This window comes from Arachis hypogaea, chromosome 4 (genome assembly GCF_003086295.3).
Source record: "Arachis hypogaea cultivar Tifrunner chromosome 4, arahy.Tifrunner.gnm2.J5K5, whole genome shotgun sequence".
NCBI lineage: Eukaryota > Viridiplantae > Streptophyta > Magnoliopsida > Fabales > Fabaceae > Arachis > Arachis hypogaea.
Window position 1 is genome coordinate 16,064,395 of NC_092039.1, and position 20,529 is coordinate 16,084,923.

Below are 20,529 nucleotides of genomic sequence, written 5' to 3' on the forward strand. Positions count from 1 at the left end.
GAAATCTTTTGAAATTCGGAAGTTATATAATCGCGCGTTAATTGATTTGGATGGATTTAAAATTCTGTTACATAGCGCATGAAACGTACGAAACATTAGGAGCGCGTTTAGGGGGTTAGTTGTCTTCAGGACTTGTAACACTTGTAAGTGTTAATCGCTTGTATGCTGAGATTATTCCTACTTTTGATATTATTGCAGTGAAATATATTATATCTATTATATATATCTATTATATCTATTTAATTTTACAATGAAAATGTATCACATGTCACTTTTTTATTATAATTAAAATTAAATTTTTCCTCCAAAATTAAAGAGTTATATCCTCCTTTCTACTAATTTTACAACCAAAATGTGCCACATGTCACTCTCTCATTACAATTAAAATCAAATCTTTTCCTCCAAAATTAAAGAGTTCTTCCCTCATCTCTACTAATTTTACAACCAAAATGTGTCACATGTCATTTTCTCATTACAATTAAAATCAAATCTTTCCCTTCAAAATTAAAGAGTTCTCTCCTCTTTCCTCTCTCTCTTTATCTATCCCTCTCATTCCTTCAATCACTCTATCTCTTTTATATATCATTATCAATGAATAATTATAAATTTGACAATCAAAATATGCAATATGACATTTTTTAATCATATTAAAATTGAAATTAAAATTAAAATTGAAATTAAAATATAGCTATATATTATATTATAGGGTAATTTACGTAATTAAATAAATCTGTTGAATGCTTTATCCATATACACAAAACACAAACTTGTTACGTGCATGTGCAATTTAGATTATTAGGTAAACCGTGGGAGCCAACCACGGTTTCTACTATCCACATAAACCGTGGCTGGCAAGGACAGATTACGCATGGAAAATAATGGCTGTGAAGATCCGTGGTACGGTTGCCTATACGGCGACGCCGATTGACTCGCCTGTTATCTGGTCTGTCGTAAACCTGTACCCTGGAGGGAGCCTGGGACGACCCTCTGTGAAGAGCCTCCTCAGTCAACACAATCGGCCTCGGATCCTGAAATACAACATCTGGGGATAGGAATCTGTGGGCCACACGACACCACCAGTCCAAGTACTCAGCTGATGGATTGGGTCAAGGACTCGATCGACCGGTATGACTGAATAAAGCCGGTTCTCCCAATGCCCATGCCACTCCTGAAAATATCTGGGGAACCATCGGTCCCCACCCCTGCCATCCTTCACATGTAGCCAATCTATGTTCAGAGCCAGCTAGGAAAGATGCTGAACACCGCCGAACTGAGGTAGCACCCTATCCACCTGATGCTACTCAATCGCAGCAAAATATATCAGGCTAGTGATGGCCGTCCATAGCCTACAGTGCTTGTCAACTAGTATCTCTGGATGAATAACAGCAGCAACCTCGGCAGAGGAATAAGGCTCCCACACAAACTGTATCAAAAAATGACACTTAAGTCAGACCATAAAATATAATCTGAACCAGTCTAAGTAAGAGCAATAACTAAATGACTCACATCGTGAACACGCAATCGATCCAACAAAAGGCGTGCAGAGACGACTCTTTGACCCACTGCATCGTTTTTCAGTAGATATGTAGCCCACCTACAATTTTAATTGAAATCATATCCTAACAAAGAAGAACATATGATGTTGAACAAGTGACGATTGGATTTTTGATGGTTTAGAATTTCACTAATGAAATCTCGTTGTAAAGTATAGTTTCTAAACCAAGCAATAATCCTTTCATACAAAAATTTGTTTGTCACAAGTACAAACCCCTAAAATTAATAACCGAAGTATTTAAACCTCGGGTCGTTCTCCCTAGGATTTACAATAAAGTGTCTTGTTATTGGTTGTGAGTTATATTTGGGGTTTTTAAGATTTTAGACAAGAAATAAATGGCAAAGAAAATAAACTAACAACTAGCAAAGCTCTTGGCAAGATATGAGAACTAGAAGTCCTATCCTAGTTATCCTCCTCAATTGTGATGGCAAATTGTCCATTGCTCCCACTTAGTCAACCTCTAACCATGGAGGAAAGTCAAGTGGATGAATCAATTTGATTCCTCAAGTCCTAATCAACTCCCAAAGGAAAGACTAGCTTTAAAGGCATTCAAATCAATTAGCAACTTCTAATTATCAATCAACAAAGGAATTAGATAACTCAAGAGTCACTAATTACTCTACCTAGGCCAAGAGGAACAAAACCTACACTAAAATCCTACCAAGCATTTCATCAAACACTTGGAAGGCACAAAAGAAAAGCAAAGCAAATTGACAACAAGAAGAGAATCTAACAACAACAATCAAAAGAAACACAATTATTATGAATTACCTTGAATTGAATTGAAAGAAAGTAGAAGGAACAATACTAGATCTACAACAAAATATAAGAACAACATAAAAGAGATTACACCAAAAGAGTAGGAGAAGAATGAATGTAACTACAAGGAATTGAGAAGATAGAAGTAGAAGAAGATGAATCTAAATCTAGGTCTAAGAACTAAACCTAATCCTAATCCTAATTCTAGAGAGAAGTGAGAGCTTCTCTCTCTAGAAACTAGTTCTACTAATTCTAAAACTAAACTATGACTAATGGTAACTAACATGTGTTTCCCTCTTCACTCCTTGGGTTAAATAGCATCAGAAATGAGTTGGATTGGGCCCACAAGGCTTCTAAAATCGCTGGCCACGTTTTGCTTCAAGTGGACTAGGTGGCAGCAACGGCGCGTGCGCGTACTATGCGCGTGCGTGCCACCATACTTGTAGCAACTATGGCAAATCTTATATCGTTTCGAAACCCCGGATGTTAGCTTTCTAACCCAACTAAAACCGCATCATTTGGACCTCTGTAGCTCAAGTTATGGTCGTTTAAGTACGAAGAGGTCGGCTTGACAGCTTTCCGGTTCTTTCATTTCTTCATGAGTTCTCCAACTTTACATGCTTTTTCTTCATTCCCTTGATCCAATCTTTGCCTCCTAAACCTTAAATCACTTAACAAACATATCAAGGCATATAATGGAATCAAGGTGAATTAGATTTAGCTATTTTAAGACCTAAAAAGCATGTTTTCACTCTTAAGCACAATTAAAGGAGAAGTTATAAAACCATGCTATTTCATTGAATAAATGTGGGTAAAAGGTTATAAAATCCCCTAAAATCAATACAAGATAAACCGTCAAAATGGGGTTTGTCAACAAGTTATGAAACGAAAATATTAAACGGTACCTGGATGCTAGCGGAAACCCAAATCCATGAAACCTACTAGGCCTCAGAGTGGGAAACCTCCAAAAAATCCATGACTGTAGAAGTTGTAGTGGCCCTGCCAAGTTAACAACATTTCTGTTTGTCCTACGACAGAAGCATCTATACAACCAGGCCAGTGCCGCCGAGCCCCAGCTATATCTCCCTAACTCGTCCAACGATGCCAAATAAGGCAACCAGCGAAGGTGAATCCGGTTTGCGTTCTTGTCCGCAAACAGCTGAGAGGACAACAACATCACAATATAAGCACGTGCGTATATATGCACGGTTTCCTCACTAGCATTTGCTGGGAGAATCCGGAACCTATCGTGGAACCATGTGTAGCACACTGTCATCTGCTTTACTTTATTCTGCGGAGGTAACTCTCCAAACAACTCGCGAAACCAGACCCATGCCGATCTTCCATGTTCCATCAGACTCTCAAAGTCAGTCAAGCACCCACTAACAGGCTCCCCATCGATCGGCAAACCAAGCTGATATGCCACATCTTGCAAAGTGATAGTGCACTCACCAAAGGGCATATGGAAGGTGTGGGTCTCAGGACGCCACCGCTCAATAAATGCGCTAAGTAGAGACTCGTCAACCCAGAATCAATGACTGTTCAGCCTAGCCAAATGATACAGCCCCGCGGTCTCCAGATACGGTATGATTCGCTTGTGTAAAGGCATATTCTGTTATCTCCTCATGCCACTAATAACCCTAGTAGGCTGCAAAATGTCGGTAACAAATTCCCTCAACATACGACCAATACTAATAACATCAAACATAATTTAGAAAAAAATAATTAGATACTGACATTGGTTTTCTATTTTCTTTAATGATAGTTATGATGCGTGAGCATCTTGTCTATCTTTTCCTAGTGAATTTGCACTTAAATTGTTGAGTTTAATTAAGAATTAACTATATTTTAGCCACTATGGATGCTATTTTGAGTTTTGTGTGATACTATTTATTTTAGGTAGTATTCGGCATAATTAGATGGAGTTTCTGCAGCACAAGAATCAAAGGAGATGGCTGCGAGGAGTGAAGCGCACGCGCGCCTGACGCGTGCGCATAATCTGAAAGTTTCCACGGCGACGCGTGCGTGTGACTGACGCTCACGTGTGAATTGAAGATTTGCTTAGCGACGCGTCCGTGACCGACGCGTCCGCATGACTTGCGAAGAAGACCAGCGACGCGTACGCGTGGCTGACGTGTACGCGTCACATGCGCGATCTGCAATAATACAGAAAATGCTGGTTACAATTCCCGGGTTGTTTTTGAGCCAGTTTCCAGCCCAGAAAACACATATTAGAAGCTGCAGAATGGACAAAGCAAGTGGTCCACACCCATCAGCTGAAGACTTGTTAATTAATTCGAATTTAAATTCAAATCTTATCTAGGAGGAAAAGATATTATTTTTAGATTTAGATAATTAGATTTTAAATTTATTAGGATTAGTAATAAATAGGAACTCTGTACATTTAGACACAATACAGAGATTGTTACCAGAACCCTTATTTTTCTTCTCTGAGCCATGAGCAACTAATCCTCCATTGTTAAGGTGAGGAGCTCTGTCTATTTTCATGGATTGATTCGTTTGATCTTTTTAATTTAATTCATGTCTAGATTTATATTTCAATAATTATTTTCGTTCTTTATTCTATGAACATTTGGTGGAACGGAAGTATGACCCATGTTCTAATTGAGTTCTCGTAAAACTTGGAAAAGCTCTTTACTTGAACAACAGCTTGAAAACATATTATACTGAATTTTTAATTGTTTGTATTTAAAGGGATACGTGACATATAATCCCCTTATTTGTGGATAATTAGGATTCTTTTGGCATATAAACTAGAAATTGATCATCACCCTCTAATTGGAATTAATTGACCAAGGAATTGTCAGTTGATGAATTTTAGAGGAGACTAGGAAGGTCTACGAAATTAGGGTCTAGTCACATATAGTTTGCCATGAAATTAAATCTTGCATGATTAAATTAATTAGTAATAAAAATAAATCCGGAAAAATAGATAACTCTGAAACCTTAACTGCTTTCTCCATATTTTATTCCCAACTTATTTATTTGTCTATTCTTTTTATATTCTGAGTTCGAACTTAAACCTTTTGAATATCTCAAAACCCTTTTCTGCTTGCCTAACTAAGTCAATCAGTCAATCATTGTTGCTTGATCCATCAATCCTCATGGGATCGACCCTTACTCACGTAAGGTATTACTTGGTACCAGTGACGGACCCAGAAAAATTTAATAGTGGGGGCAAAAATATCTATACTAAAATAAATATTATTGAGGATTATTAATTATACTAAAAATATAATGAAGATATAAAAATTAAAATGTTAATAAATATTTTCATTCTTAAAATACTATTCATTTCATTATATATAATTTATAAAAAAATTATTTTTAAAACCTGAACTTAAAACATCTTAATTAAATTATAAATAACTTGTCAATCTAACTAATTTTACTTTTATTTGCTTTTATACACATTTAATAATAAAAAGAGTGAGTTAATTGACACGTTAGCACTTATTGATACAATAATATTTTTAATTTGAAACTAGAATTATATATAAATACAAAAAAAACTAAACCTATATATAATAGGTATGTTTATATAAAATAATAGAAATTTAATTTATAATTATTTTTATCTCTTTCTTTTTAAAGTAATTAAATTTTTTATATTTTTTTAATTTAATTTTAATACACTGTCAGATTAAAAATTTTATGCATCTATTTAATTATATATTGTAATTAAAAAATAACTTTTTACATTCATCACATAAATAATTATCTAAAAGAAAAAATATAATTAAATGACTATGTAAAAAAATATACATATTTTAACATATCAAAATTAACTCCTATGCTTTTAAACAATTGTTCTACTACTCATGATAATTTTCAAATATTAATTAGCATCCATTAAATTAGAAAGTTTATTTGTTATAATATTTATGACATAAAATACTTTTGAATCAAAAATAGTTATTACAAATAAAATTATTTAAGAGATAAAATTAAAAATTATTATATAATTTAAAATAAAAAATATTAATTAATAGATAAATACTATTTTTTTATTTTAACTAATTTTTAAAGACAAAAAAAGATATTAATAATTTTACTTATATTTAAAAAATTGAGATTTAGTTTGGTAATTAACAGATCAATTAATTTTAAAAATTATATTAATATTGTTCATTAATTTTTTACTGAGTTAATTTATTTACTTATTTTAATTTTTATATTAAATTAAATTTAATAAAATAAATATTGTTACATATTAAATTTAATAAAAAAATATTTTTAACATAGTTTCCAAGACAAAATTTTATAAATTTTTGTGGAGATCAAAAATATAATTATATTGGGGCAATTATATATATATATATATATATATATATATATATATATATATATATATATATATATATATATATATATATATATATGTGGTGTAGTCTATGGTGGCCACAAATTTTGGTGTCTATGGTGGCTATGGATTTTACAAAATGATATTTTTAACCAAATAAAATGAAAAATTAAAGCACGATTCAGTTCTATTAATAAATAATGACATGTTTATGAGTGTAAATAAAAGAAAAAAATTAGACCATTTATCATATTTTTTGACAAAAAATGATCTATCGTTTTCTCTCGTAGTTGAAAATAGAGTTGCTACCAATGCCCAAAATTTAAAAAATGATAGTATCTAAAAATACTTACATTGCGTTAATTTTTTTCTCACGTTAATAAATAATTTTTTATATCTTTTATTTTTAATTAAAATAATTATTTTATTCTGCAATAAAAAATTTGAAGTCTAAAGTTACTGTTATTAATTAAATTTTAATATTAGTCAAGTGAAATTTAAAATTATTAATTATAAAAAAGAAAGTATAAGTAGATAATGAAAATATTAAATAATGTGAATAATAGATATATCGGATGTTCAATTTACTAGGTGTATAGATAATTATTCTAATATTAAAATTTAAGTAGATCATTTTTTTTGTCAAGAAATATGATAAATGGTCTAATTTTTTTCTTTTATTTACACTCATAAACATGCCATTATTTATTAATAGAACTGAAACGTGCTTCAATTTTTCATTTTGTTTGGTTGAAAATATTATTTTGTATAGACACCAAAACTTGTGGCCACCATAGACCACACATATATTAAATGTAGTGGGGGCAAGTGCCCCCCTTCTAATACACCTCGGTCCATCCCTGCTTGGTACGACCCGGTGTACTTGCCGGTTAGTAGTGTGGGTTGTAAAATATCGCACCAAGTTTTTGGCGCCGTTGTCGGGGATTGATAGTGATTAACAACTATCAGTTGTTTGATTGCTTAGATTAGGCATTTTATTTTTAATTTTATTAAAATCTATTTAAAAAAATTTATGTATATATATATATATATAATAAAAAATAAAAAAATAAAAAAAATTTCGAAAAAAATAATAATAATAAATTTTTAAATAAATAAATAGCACTAATATCTTTCTTAATTTCTGAAATTAAGTTTGGTGTTGCCTAGTTATTTGTTCTACTTATTTATTTATTTTATTTAGTATTATTTTTATTTCTTTACACATGTTACCTCACTGGGAATTCTCTGCACTCTGACGTAGAGATTCCCATTCTTTCTTGTTTTATTGTTGTTTATGCGCAGGAATAGAGACAAAGAACATCTCTTAGGCTTTGATCCTGAACCTAAAAGGACTCTCAGGCGGCGTTTACAACAAGCAAGGCTTTACAAGGCTGCAGAATCCACTATGGATCCGACTAATACTGAGAATGCCAATGTGGCAATTCCGAATGGGAATGAGCAACAAAGGATAGTGCTTGGCTCTTACTCTTCTCCTACTACAGATCTCTATAGAAAGAGCATTGTGGTGCCTCCTATTACTGCGAACAACTTTGAGTTGAAGCCTCAACTGGTCACTCTAGTGCAACAAAACTGCCAGTATCACGGTCTTCCCCACGAAGACCCAAATCAATTTATCTCTAGTTTTCTGCAAATTTGTGATACTGTGAAGACAAATGGAGTAAACCCAAATGTGTACAAACCCATGCTCTTCCTGTTTGCTCTGAGGGATGGAGCAAAGCTATGGCTAGATACCCAACCCAAGGAGAGTTTGGACACTTGGAACAAGGTCGTTACTGAGTTTCTCACTAAACTTTTTTCACCAAAGAAGCTGACTAAGCTTAGGGTGGAGGTTCAGACCTTCAGGCAGAAGGATGGTGAGACTCTGTATGAAGCTTGGGAGAGATACAAGCTACTGACTAGGCAATGCCTCCCAGACATGTTCTCCAAATGGACTCAACGAGATATCTTTTATGAAGGCTTGGGTGAAATGTCCAAGATGTGCTTAGACAATTCTACAGGAGGTTCATTGCACAAGAAGAAGACACCGGAGAAGACCATTGAGCTGATTGAATTGGTTGCAAGCAACCAATATTTATACTCCTCTAACAGGACTCTTGTGAATTCTGAAACCTCTCAGAAGAGAGGCGTGTTGGAAGTAGATGCTGTTAATGCTCTTCTTGCTCAGAACAAGCTGATGTCTCAGCAAATAAATCTACTTACTCAACAGATGGGTGGCATGTAAGTCTCAGCTATCAACACCCAAAATCCATCACATGAAGTCTCCTATGACATAGCAGGTAACTTTGTGCAAAATGATAATTATGATTATGCTCAACCTTCTTTTGAACAGGTAAATTACATGGGGAGTGGTTCTAGAAATCCCAACAATGATCCATATTCTAAGACATACAACTAGGGATGGAGAAATCACCCAAATTTTGGATGGAAGGATCAACCTCAGAGACCTCAGAACTTCAACAATAATTCTTAGGATAGTTTCCAACAGAACAATTATTTGGAAGCAATATTGACAGGTTTTAGACAGAAAACCAGAGCATCCATCAAGAACCTGGAGATTCAAATGGGTCAAATAGCCATCAGAGTTAATGAAATTGATCAGAGGACCACTAATAGCCTTCCTAGTAACACAATTCCAAATCCAAGAGAGGAATGCAAGGCTATCTCTGTGATAAGTGGACAAGTGGCAAGTACGGAAGCACAAGTTATGCAGGAAATCAGAGCCTCCATTAGAAATTTAGAGGTGCTAGTAGGCCAACTGAGCAAGCAAATACTTGAGAGGTCTGCAAGTACATTTGAAGGTGATACAGTGGTGAACCCAGGAGATGATTGCAAGGTTATTCAATTGAGAAGTGGTAAAGTAGCTGGCTCTGAGACCAAGGTCAATGAAGAGTTAGTTGAAAAAGAAGCTCCAGAGGAGAAGAAAGAAGAAGTAGAGTACGCCCCTCCAAAGCGTGTGGACAATCCATTCCCAGACTCTCTTGACACTCATCCTACATTGCCAAAGGCTCCTGAGTACAAACCTAAGATGCCATATCCTCAGAGACTTCAAAAGGAGACCAAGGACAAGCAGTTCTCAAAGTTCTTGGAAATCTTCAGAAAGTTACAAATCAATATTCCTTTTGCTGAGGTTTTGGAGCAAATGCCTATCTATGCCAAATTCATGAAGGAGCTGTTGTCAAAGAAAAAGCATTTAAAGGGAGATAAGACAGTAGTCCTGACTAAGAAATGTAGTGCTGTAATTCAAAATAACTTGCCAAAGAAGATGCCAGATCCAGGGAGCTTTCAAATTCTATGCACCATTGGGAGCACAACCTTTGAGAAATCCCTATGTGATCTGGGGGCAAGCATAAATCTAATGCCCTTATCTGTGATGAGGAAGCTGCAAATCCAAGAGGCATAACCCACAAAGATAGCATTATAGATGGCAGACAAATCTATGAAGCCTGCATACAAATTAGTGGAGAATATCCTGGTCAAAGTGGATAAGTTCTTTCTCCCAGCAGACTTTGTGATTCTTGATACATGAGAGGATGAGAATGCCTCTATAATTCTAGGAAGACCATTCCTAGCCACTGAAAGAGCTCTGATTGATGTAGAAGTGGGTGAATTAGTGCTTAGAGTGCATAATGAGCAACTGGTCTTTCATGTCTTCAAAGATATACATCCAACAGGTGAAGAAGAGAGGTGCATGCAGGCTGAGCTTATTGATCCAACCCTTCAAAAACCCCCTGATGATACACAGTAGAATCTGCAGCTCAAACCTCCCTTGGCAATAATCAATAAAATTTCTCCTGATATCAAACCTAAGTTTGGTGTTGGGAATGTATCATCTACCAAGGAGGAGGTTCCCAAAAAGAAGAAAGTATCCAAAGGATGGAGAAACAAAAAAATCCCCACTGAAGGTTTCTCCCCATGAATGAAGGTGGTGTTAACCAGCAATCCAGCATGGGTTTATACAGTAATCAGAATCCTTTCTCTGGAACATATTGAGCTACGTTATGGAGACACATGAAAGAAGTTCAACGTAAGGCGTGAAGAGCTGAGCCCCTATGACCCTCCTCCTTAGAGGAGCTGACCGTCAAGCTAGTGACGATAAAGAAGCGCTTGTCGGGAGGCAACCCGATAATTTCATATCCTTAGTTATTTTTCGTAGTAATAGTTTTCTCACTTGTTTGATTTTTACTAAGTTCTTAATAATTTTCTGATCATGCAGCAATTTTATCACAGGAACCGAACACCTCAAGCTCTATATATATTTAAAAAAAACGCATACGACGCGCCAGCGTCACTGACGCGAACGCGTCAATCATGTGTGCGTGAAAAACAATAATTGACAGAGAGTTACGCGGGAATGGCACTGGACTCATGCTTGGTGCACAAACATGACCACGCGTACGCGTACCCCACGCGTGCGCGTCATTTGTAAATTTCACCATTACGTGCCCCTGACGCGAACGCGTGACCTGCAAATTTAACGTAAAAGAGTGTTCGGGCAGAGAGTTGTTCTGGCTTGGGACGGAAAGTGTGCTAAAAGCACAAGTTAGAGCACGCAGACGCGTGACTGACGCGTTTGCGCCAGTTGCACATATGGCCATCCACGCGAGCGCGTGCATGACGCGAGCGCGTCGTATGAATAATTGGCTCCCAAACCATGTGAACAGAGAGTCACACGGGTGCGCGGCAGGCTTCGCGCGAATCGTACAAAATCCAGGGCACGCAGACGCATGCCTGACGCTAACTCGTCATTATGAAGAATACATGATCCACGCATACGCGTGCCGTACGCGTACGCGTCGCTTGCGCCGCCCAATTTTCTTTCTCTCTCTCTCTCTCTCTCTCAATCCTAAATTCTCTCTTATTCTTTTAACCTTTTATTTTTCTCTCCTCATAATCTTCGTCTCTTCTATTTTTAGTTCTTCTTTGCTTGAGGACAAGCAAACCTTTAAGTTTGGTGTTGTTGGACGCTGCGCTTATTGGTTTTCTGGCACAAAAGGGAGACGAATCATCTTCATTAAGGAGCACAACCTGAATAATAAAGCGACCGCTAGGATAACTAAGGTGGTTGAGTTCCTTTCATTTTTTATTCCTCCCCTCTTTTTCTATGTTATGTTCCGATTTTCTGCTATTTTGCTTTGTCTGTTGCATGATCCTTTATTAGTTAGAATCCTAGGACTAGTTTAGCCTTCTTTTAATTGCTTTAATGCTGAAAAGATGTTTCATGTACCACTCACTGAACTTAAATCTAAAAAGAAAAGAAAAAAAGTGATGTATTGCATGAGAAATTGAGTTAATTTTAAGAATAGTTTGATTTACTTAAAGGTAGTGGTATTTTCTGTGATTTTTGAATGCATGATATGAACAGTGCATATTTGAATTTGAATCAAGGGATGTTAATGTATAAGGAACAGGAATTTAGAGAACTATTATGACTTCTCTGAAATTTTGAAAAATTTAATCCTTAAAGCAATAGAAACAAAAAAATTTTTATAAATAAATAATAATAAAAGCAAGGTCCAAGGCTCTGAGTATCAATGACTAGGGAGGTCAGACATGATTAAAAGCTCAAAGAGTTATTTCCCTAGTCATATGCTTGTGGTGTGATTGTGTCAAGTAACCCTTGAGACAGAACACTTAGAGTCGAGACCAAGTGCATTTAACAGAGTATGCCAAAGGCTTTGAGCACCACTGTCTGGGAGTAACTGAAAGAAAAATCAAAACTCAAAGACAGTTCCCCAGTTAAGTGCTTGTGGTGTTTCTGTGTCAAGTAACTCTTGAGACAAAACATTTAAAGTCACGGCTAGGCTCAAGGTGTAAAGCACCAAAGAAAAATAAATTAAAGTGAATTTTGTTGTGTTCAAGGATTAAACTGAAATATAAAAGATCAGAGAATTCATAATATTATCTGGATTCTAATTCCGAATGACATTAACAGTCTTCTGATTCAAAGGAAAGTGAGATGCCAAACCTATTCAGGATTGCAGTTGTAAACCCCACTATAAGAAGAGACACGAGCTTAATCAAACTCTCATTCTCATGCAAATTCACATCGTAAGCTGATATTAGTTTTGGTTGCTTGAGGACAAGCAACAGTTTAAGTTTGGTGTTGTGATGCGTGAGCATCTTGTCTATCTTTTCCTAGTGAATTTGCATTTAAATTGTTGAGTTTAATTAAGAATTAACTATATTTTAGCCACTATGGATGCTATTTTGAGTTTTGTGCAATACTGTTTATTTTAGGTAGCATTCGGCGGAATTGGATGGAGTTTCTGCAGCACAAGAATCAAAGGAGATGGCTGCGAGGAGCGACGCTCACGCGTGCCTGACGCGTGCGCGTGATCTGAAAGTTTCCATGGCGACGCGTGCACGTGACTGACGCTCACGCGTGAATTGAAGATTTGCTCAGCGACGCGTCCGCGTGACCGACGCGTCCGCGTGACTTGCAAAGAAGACCATCGACGCGTACGCGTGAGTGACGCGTACGCGTCACATGCGCGATCTGCAATAATACAGAAAATGCTGGTTACGATTTCTGGGCTATTTTTGACCCAGTTTCCAGCCTAGAAAACACAGATTAGAAGCTGCAGAATGAACAAAGCAAGTGGTCCCCACCCATCAGCTGAAGACTTGTTAATTAATTCGAATTTAAATTCAAATATTATCTAGGAGGAAAAGATATTATTTTTATATTTAGATAATTAGATTTTAAATTTATTAGGATTAGTAATAAATAGGAACTCTGTACATTTAGACACAATACAGAGATTGTTATCAGAACCCTTATTTTTCTTCTCTGAGCCATGAGCAACTAATCCTCTATTGTTAAGGTAAGGAGCTCTGTCTATTTTCATGGATTGATTCGTTTGATCTTTTTAATTTAATACTTATAATAATAATAATAATAATAATAATAATAATAATAATAATAATAATAATAATAACAATAATAACTAACCTCATCATCGATGGATCCAGCCACGTGAGCAACGCCATTTAGTCGGTATAAGCGAGCTTCATCTTCCATAACTCCACCACCCAAACCTCACCAAACTTACAACCCTCTCTCTCAAACTCTCTCAACCACGAACAAGATTCAAAATTTTTGTTTCCTCCCAAATGATCCGTCCTTAGCATCAACAGATTATGTATTTATACTACTACAAACATAAACCGTGGGAGGCAAAGGAGATTTACGTTCATTGCCTCCTCTTCATAAACCGTGGTAGGCACCCACGGTTTTTGCCCATCAGTTTTCCTTCCTAATCCGTGGGACTCAGCCACGGTTTACAGCCATTGTTTTCCATGCGTAATCCATCCCTACCAGCCACGGTTTATGTGGATAGTAGAAACCATGGTTGGTTCCTACGGTTTACCTAATAATCTAAATTGCACATGCACGTAACAAGTTTGTGTTTTGTGTATATGAGTAAAGGATTCAACAGATTTATTTAATTACGTAAATTGCCCTATATTATATATTGTTATCTAATTTAATAATAAATGTGTCACATGACACTCTTTTTAAATTTGAGAAAAAATATTTTCCCCCTTCTTAATAAACTACCTTCCTAAATTCTCTCATCTATCTCTCTCCATTTTTCTATTTCTCTCTACCCTTCTCACTCTATATATAATTTTGATATATTTATATATTATTATCTAATTTAATAACTAAATGTGTCACATGACATTCTCTTATTCAAATTGAGAAAAAATATTTTCTTCCAAAATTAATAAACTCCCTTCTTAAATTCTCTCATCTATCTCTCTCCCTTTTTCTATTTCTCTCTACTCTTCCCAGTTCTCACTCTATATATAATTTGTAATTTATATTTTATATTAGTAATTTGACAAATCAAAATGTATCATAAGATATTTTTTATTATAATTAAAATAAATTTTTCTTTTAAAATTAACAAAATTCCTCTCTCAGTCTTCATCCTTATCTTTCTCTCTCTTTTCTCTCATTTTCTATTTTTTCTATATTTTTGTTCTACAAAAGATAAAATTAACAAAATAATATAATTCAAATATGTTTTCTCTCTTTCTCTTTTTTCTCTCTTTTTTTTAGTTTTTTTATTTAGTTTTAAATTTTTACTGTTTATCTTTTTAATCTATATTTTTATTTTTCTTCTTTTAAATATTTATTAAATATAATTTAGAGAGAATAATAATGTTATGATTAAAAGTTAAAATCAAGATTCAATTGTTTTAAAAAAATTAATTTTGAGTTAATTTTATAACTATCAATATGATTTTTTTCATACTAATATCTAATTATATTTTTATATACATAAAGAAAAAAATATTATTTTTAAATAGCAAGCATAAAAATTAATTATTTCTATTTGTGCAACAGACTTAACACCTAATCAAAAGTATACAAGTTAAATCGTTTTAAATTTTAGATAACGAATATTAAAATTAATTATTAATAATAAATCAAACTCTTTCACATAAAAATAATAACTAAAAATTTTTTTATTTGATTTTTTATCTACGAAGATCCTAGTCTTCTTAGCCGACAGAAACTTTTGTCCCTACGATTTCTTTGCAAAAGTAGTTTGATTCTACAAATTTTTTGTGCTATAATCTATAATGTCATGACAAAATCGACATAATTTAAAAAGATTTGTATTCGCGTAATGTAATTGCGGATAAAAATACTAGTTAGATACTAATTTTATTTGGTTTAAAATTAAATTAAATTATAAAAATTAACTTTTAACAAACTGATTTTTATAAAAAATTTGTAATTTCAGTTTAATTTTTTATTTAAAAAAAAAGTAATTTATTTAAAATAGTTTTAATTCAATTTCAGTCCAGTTTGATTAAACTTTTTTTTTTTTTTAACATCTCTAGCGACCATCAAATTCCATGTTTAGTTTATTTAATTTACTCTCTTGTCTAACTGATTAAGGTCTGAAGCTGAATACCTCTATTGTTTGGTGGGTTTATTCTTAATTATCCGGAATTATTAGAGTCTAAATTAATGGACGAAAATTGAAGGTTCTTCACTGGAGGATGGAATGTATGAAGTTGACCCAAAAAGAAAAATCGAAAAAGAAAAAGAAAAAGAGAAAAGTGGATGAGCTTGAGTTCTTGACAAGTAGATGGTACACGACAAAGAAAAGAAAAAAAAAAGAAAAAAAATGAGAAAGAAAGAATGGAGAATGAAGAAGTAGGAGGCGGGGCAGGTGGGGCAGTGAGTGATAAAAATAAACAGAGACAGAATTAATAAAGTTGATATGACCCCCTTTTTTTTTTTTAGTTAACACGTTATGAGTTCTAAATCTTAAAAAGACATGCTAATCTTATTAACTAAAAAATTTATATAAACAATATAAAATTTTAATTTTAATATATCTATTATTTATTTATTAAAATAAAAATTTTGAAATTTTTTATTAATAATAAATTTAATATGTATTTTTATTTTTTAAGATATATATTAACTAAAACCTTATTGTTTTAAGATTTTTTTTGTGCACTTTTATTGTAGGGTTTTTACTTGAGCGTAATCCACTTACATTTAGTTTTTTAAATATAAAGCTTCTAGTTTTTAATAAAAATCTTATTTTATAACAAATAATTTTCTTTTGTTATAAAATTATTAATCTTAACAATTTAAACTGATAAAAAAATATATAAATAATTATATTTTAATTTTTTTAAATTTACATAAATATTACACAAAATACTTTTTTTTTTATTTCTCATATGTTAAATTTGTTTAAATTAATAATATTGTATCATAAAACTATTTGTCAAAAACTTATAGAATGAGAGGCACATAAAACAACTCTAATATTTGGAGTTCAAATGTGATATATACAGAAAACCGATTATTTTTAAATTTTATTTTGTATTGAAGATAATTAATAAAATAAAACTAGTTTCAGTATAAAGAAACAATTTTACTAAGTTGAGAATTAACTAAATTTTATCATCTTGTATAAAATTTACAAAAATTAAAATCAAATATTAAAATAACAAATCTCATATTTAGACGCAAATAATTATTTATGACATATACATCATTTTGTAAAGGCAAAATGAAATTAAACTGAACAAACGTTGGATATCCTCTATTATATTCTTAGTACAAAATAAATTTAGTAAAACTCCTTTATGTTAATTTCATCTCGTGTTTATTTTAGTTAAATGGGTATTTTGCAAATTACAATGAAGCGCTTCCCACGGCTGAGAATCACCATGACGAGTTGACGACCACCCATTCTCAGTCGTTAGTAACCACCAGCAACCACCATGAGAAACACCGAATTCTGAAATGAGAAGGAAAAAGAAAGAGGGAGGCACTGCACACGTGACATCCGCACAGTCTCAGCTCAACTGTGTTGCCAATCTTTCTTCAGACGTGACATCCCCACACTTTCTCAAACGTGGCTGACAGTTTATATGTGTCTTTTCCAACTTCTTAATTATTACAATTGTCTTCGGCCATACAGATCATTATTACTTAGCTTTCTGTGGCAGATCTTTGGTACTATTTGTTTGATATTTTATGCATATCGCGAATATTTTAAGATTTTTAGTATTTTATTCTTGTGCTAATGCGTCTCAGCAAAAAATAACCAATGTATTATTTTTTAAATTTTAAAATTTAAAATTTTAATCATAAGATTTTAAACTATATGAATTTTAAATTTAAAATTTTTAAATTCTAAAATTATAAATTCTAAATTTTAAATTTAAATTATTGATATAAAATATAATAAATAAAGAGTTAAAATTTATTTATTTATAAAAAAATAACATTTTTTATTTAATAAAAATTATTTAAGGATAAGCTATATATTTCTGTATATATTGTTAATATATATAATTTGCTTTATATATGAAAAAATTAGAATAATTTTATTTAAATTTTGGTTTTTTTTCTTCCTTTCCCATACTTGTTTGACGTGGAGACTCAAATTTATTCTTTTTAAATTGGGTAAAATATTAAATTGGTCCTTACGTTTAGGCATAATTCTATTTTGGTCTTTAAAGTTTAAAGCGTCTTATTTGAATATAAAAAAGTTTTATTTAGTTTCAATGTAGTCCCATTGTGAGGTCAAAGTTAAATAATTAACGGAATGTTCTACATAACAGCAGTACAAGAACAAAATCGATAATTTGGAGAATAAATACAAGTTACAGAGGCACAAAATCAACCTTGAATGCATCAATACATTATTTATTTATCATTCTCTTTAGTTCTATAAAAAATATTTCATTTAAATTGCAAGAAAAATGATAAATAAATATATTGTGCATCAACGGTTGATTTTATACCTCTAGAGTTTGTACTTGTTCTCTAAATTATTGATTTTGTTTTTGTACTGTTGTTGTGTATGACATTTCGTTAATTATTTAACTTTGATCTTAGAGTGGGACTACATTGAAACTAAATAAAACTTTTTTGAATTCAAATAGGACACTTTAAACTTTAAGGATCAAAACAAAATTACGCTTAAATGTAGGAGACCAATTTAATACTTTATCCTTTTATATTATATTATGTTTATAATATACATAAAAAATAAGGTGTATATAGCTAGTAGAAGAAGTAATAATAGTGATTATAATAATTATATAATTTTCATAATATTTTTTACACTAAAATTAGAGTAACTTACTTTTCAATATTTGAAAAATAAAAGTAAAGTATTGTAAAAATATAAAGTATGTGACCTTAATTTTAGCAGTATTTGTTAAATATTGTAAAAATTGTGTAATTACCATAACCATTACGGTGATAACCACTATAGATTCTACCACTAAAAGATAATTAATAAAAATGCAATATGACGTTCCTTGTGACAAGTGCTATATAGTAGAACAAGTAATAAAGATGTTAATATTGTATAAAGTAGTAAAGTTAGATAAATAATTTATTTTAAAAGCAATACCTAGTTACCTATCCCTTAGTACATAGATAGATAGTTAGATAGATACACACTATTCTCTACACTAGAGATGAGATACATATATATACATGCTATAGAACTAAGTAAAGTCTTCAATAATATATCGCATACAGTCTTAATCTTTGGATGTCAACCACTTAAACTGAAAAAGATATGGGCAAGTTGGGAAGTAATGGCAAGTATGATTGGACCCTGAGTGTCTATCATGGGCACCACTCCAATATGATTTTCTATATGGAGACATATTATTGAGGCCACATTCATATATAATGCGATGTTGAAAGGATACAAACCTAAATAAATAGGCCCCGGGACACCATTTGTTTGGGGCCTTTTGTCTTTTCCCCTCTTCCAATATTTTATTCATCCATAACCAACAAAACAAAGGACCAAGAATTTCAAGTGGGGCATTTTTGACTAGCACCAGTGTAATTTTAAGAAAACCTATCCGCCACTTCCTACATTTCACTTATTGAATCATATCACCTACTATTTTTCTTATTTTCTTTATTTTATTTTATGATAAATGATGGGCGGAAAATCTATTGAAACGTGTCAAGTTGTGATTTATTTTATTATTATTAGGTTGAAAAAAAAAATTAAAAATATTCTTGAATGACAAGTTAATTGGCATGAATGGATACATGAACATGATATCACCCTCATGAGATGCTTTCCCTGTCAGTATTTTTAAGCTGGGCTCTCGTTGTTCTTTTCTTTTTTTACTGTATCACAAAAAATACAAGAATATAGTACATTCGTATCGGAGAGTGATTCGTTGTTGTGGACCAACATTGGTCAAGTCTTGCTCTTGCATCTAGTAATTTTATAATTTAAAATTGACACTTTTTTTGGATGAGCAAAATCATATCCTCGACCATTCTTACCCTAACTGATACATTGTTGTATGATAAAACCGAGCAACAAATTTAATGGGGCCTTTTTTATTTTTATTTTTTTCTAATGTTAATTGCAAGCTAAGCTTGGGACGACACCTAAAATTTTGAAATTAACGTTCCTTATTCATTCATAGGAACAATAATGATAGAATTCTATATTGAGTGCCAAAATCCCACACACGTGGAACTCATTGTAACTTGGCTAGTAAGATATTAATAAAAAATGACACGAAAAAATATATTGGTCTATTATAAATTATAACATGCACACCAATAATTCTACGTTGTGATTTATTGGTCTATTATAAATTTAATTGTTTTATGATAATAAATTTAATTATTCTAATAGTTAATAATTTGATTAAAAAATATGAATCAATATATATAAATACATAATAACCGATTTAATAATTATTTTTTAGTGTGCATGTTATAATTTTTACCAATATATGCATGTTTGACACTAGGAATAACTTCACAACTTATATGTTGGGATGGTTAGTACACCTAACAAAGACTTCACTCTTTCAAACAAATCTCAAAATCAACTCTTTACTTTCAAGACTTTATCTCTTTTCTTTTGTGTTCTGTCTAGTTTAATAGGAAAAGGGAGGAAAGATACTAAAGAAAGAGAAAATAAAAAGAAGATATGAGGTTTTCTTGTTTGTTTGAAAATGGAAGAAAGAGAAAAAAATGTGCGCGAGACTCACAGAACAAATTTTCTTATCTTCATAGACCTAAAATAGAACTGATACAACTAAAGAAATTTAATGCGATTTATGTTTCTTCTTTCCCTAACAAACGTAAAAAAAAAATATGGATAACTGATTCTATATGTAGTTAAGTTAGGTGATTAATTTAGTACCAAATTTTTAAAAAAGAATATGATTTTAGAATTTAATTTTTGCTAGGTAACCGATTATGGGTGTAGCAACTTCAGCCAACTAGTAAAGGAAGGAAGCTTATTAAGAAAAAAAAAAAGAATTGAATAATTTTTTCTTTAAACGAAACGTGAATTCAAATTATCACGAAAAATAT

At 32.3% G+C, this 20,529-nt stretch overlaps 1 protein-coding gene across 1 annotated transcript; it reads right to left on the reverse strand.

Annotated features, from left to right (window-relative positions):
- Positions 1–1,297: 1,297 nt before the first annotated feature.
- LOC140184056 (protein MAIN-LIKE 1-like) lies at positions 1,298–3,776 on the reverse strand. Its single transcript, XM_072234338.1, has 3 exons — positions 3,220–3,776; positions 1,507–1,594; positions 1,298–1,423 (listed from the first exon to the last, which is right to left on the reverse strand). Exons 1-3 carry the CDS (start codon positions 3,774–3,776, stop codon positions 1,298–1,300), a joined length of 771 nt encoding a protein of 256 aa, XP_072090439.1.
- Between the last annotated feature and the right edge of the window lie 16,753 nt (positions 3,777–20,529).

Bases quoted from the DNA above. Each gene is read 5' to 3' on its own strand.
- LOC140184056 (XM_072234338.1), bottom strand. From the start codon at position 3,776: ATGCCCTTTGGTGAGTGCACTATCACTTTGCAAGATGTGGCATATCAG. The intron at 1,595-3,219 runs GTACCGTTTAAT...TTAAAATTGTAG, and splicing joins GGGTTTCCGCTAGCATCCAG to GTGGGCTACATATCTACTGA. The intron at 1,424-1,506 runs GTGAGTCATTTA...TTTTTGATACAG, and splicing joins ATCGATTGCGTGTTCACGAT to TTTGTGTGGGAGCCTTATTC.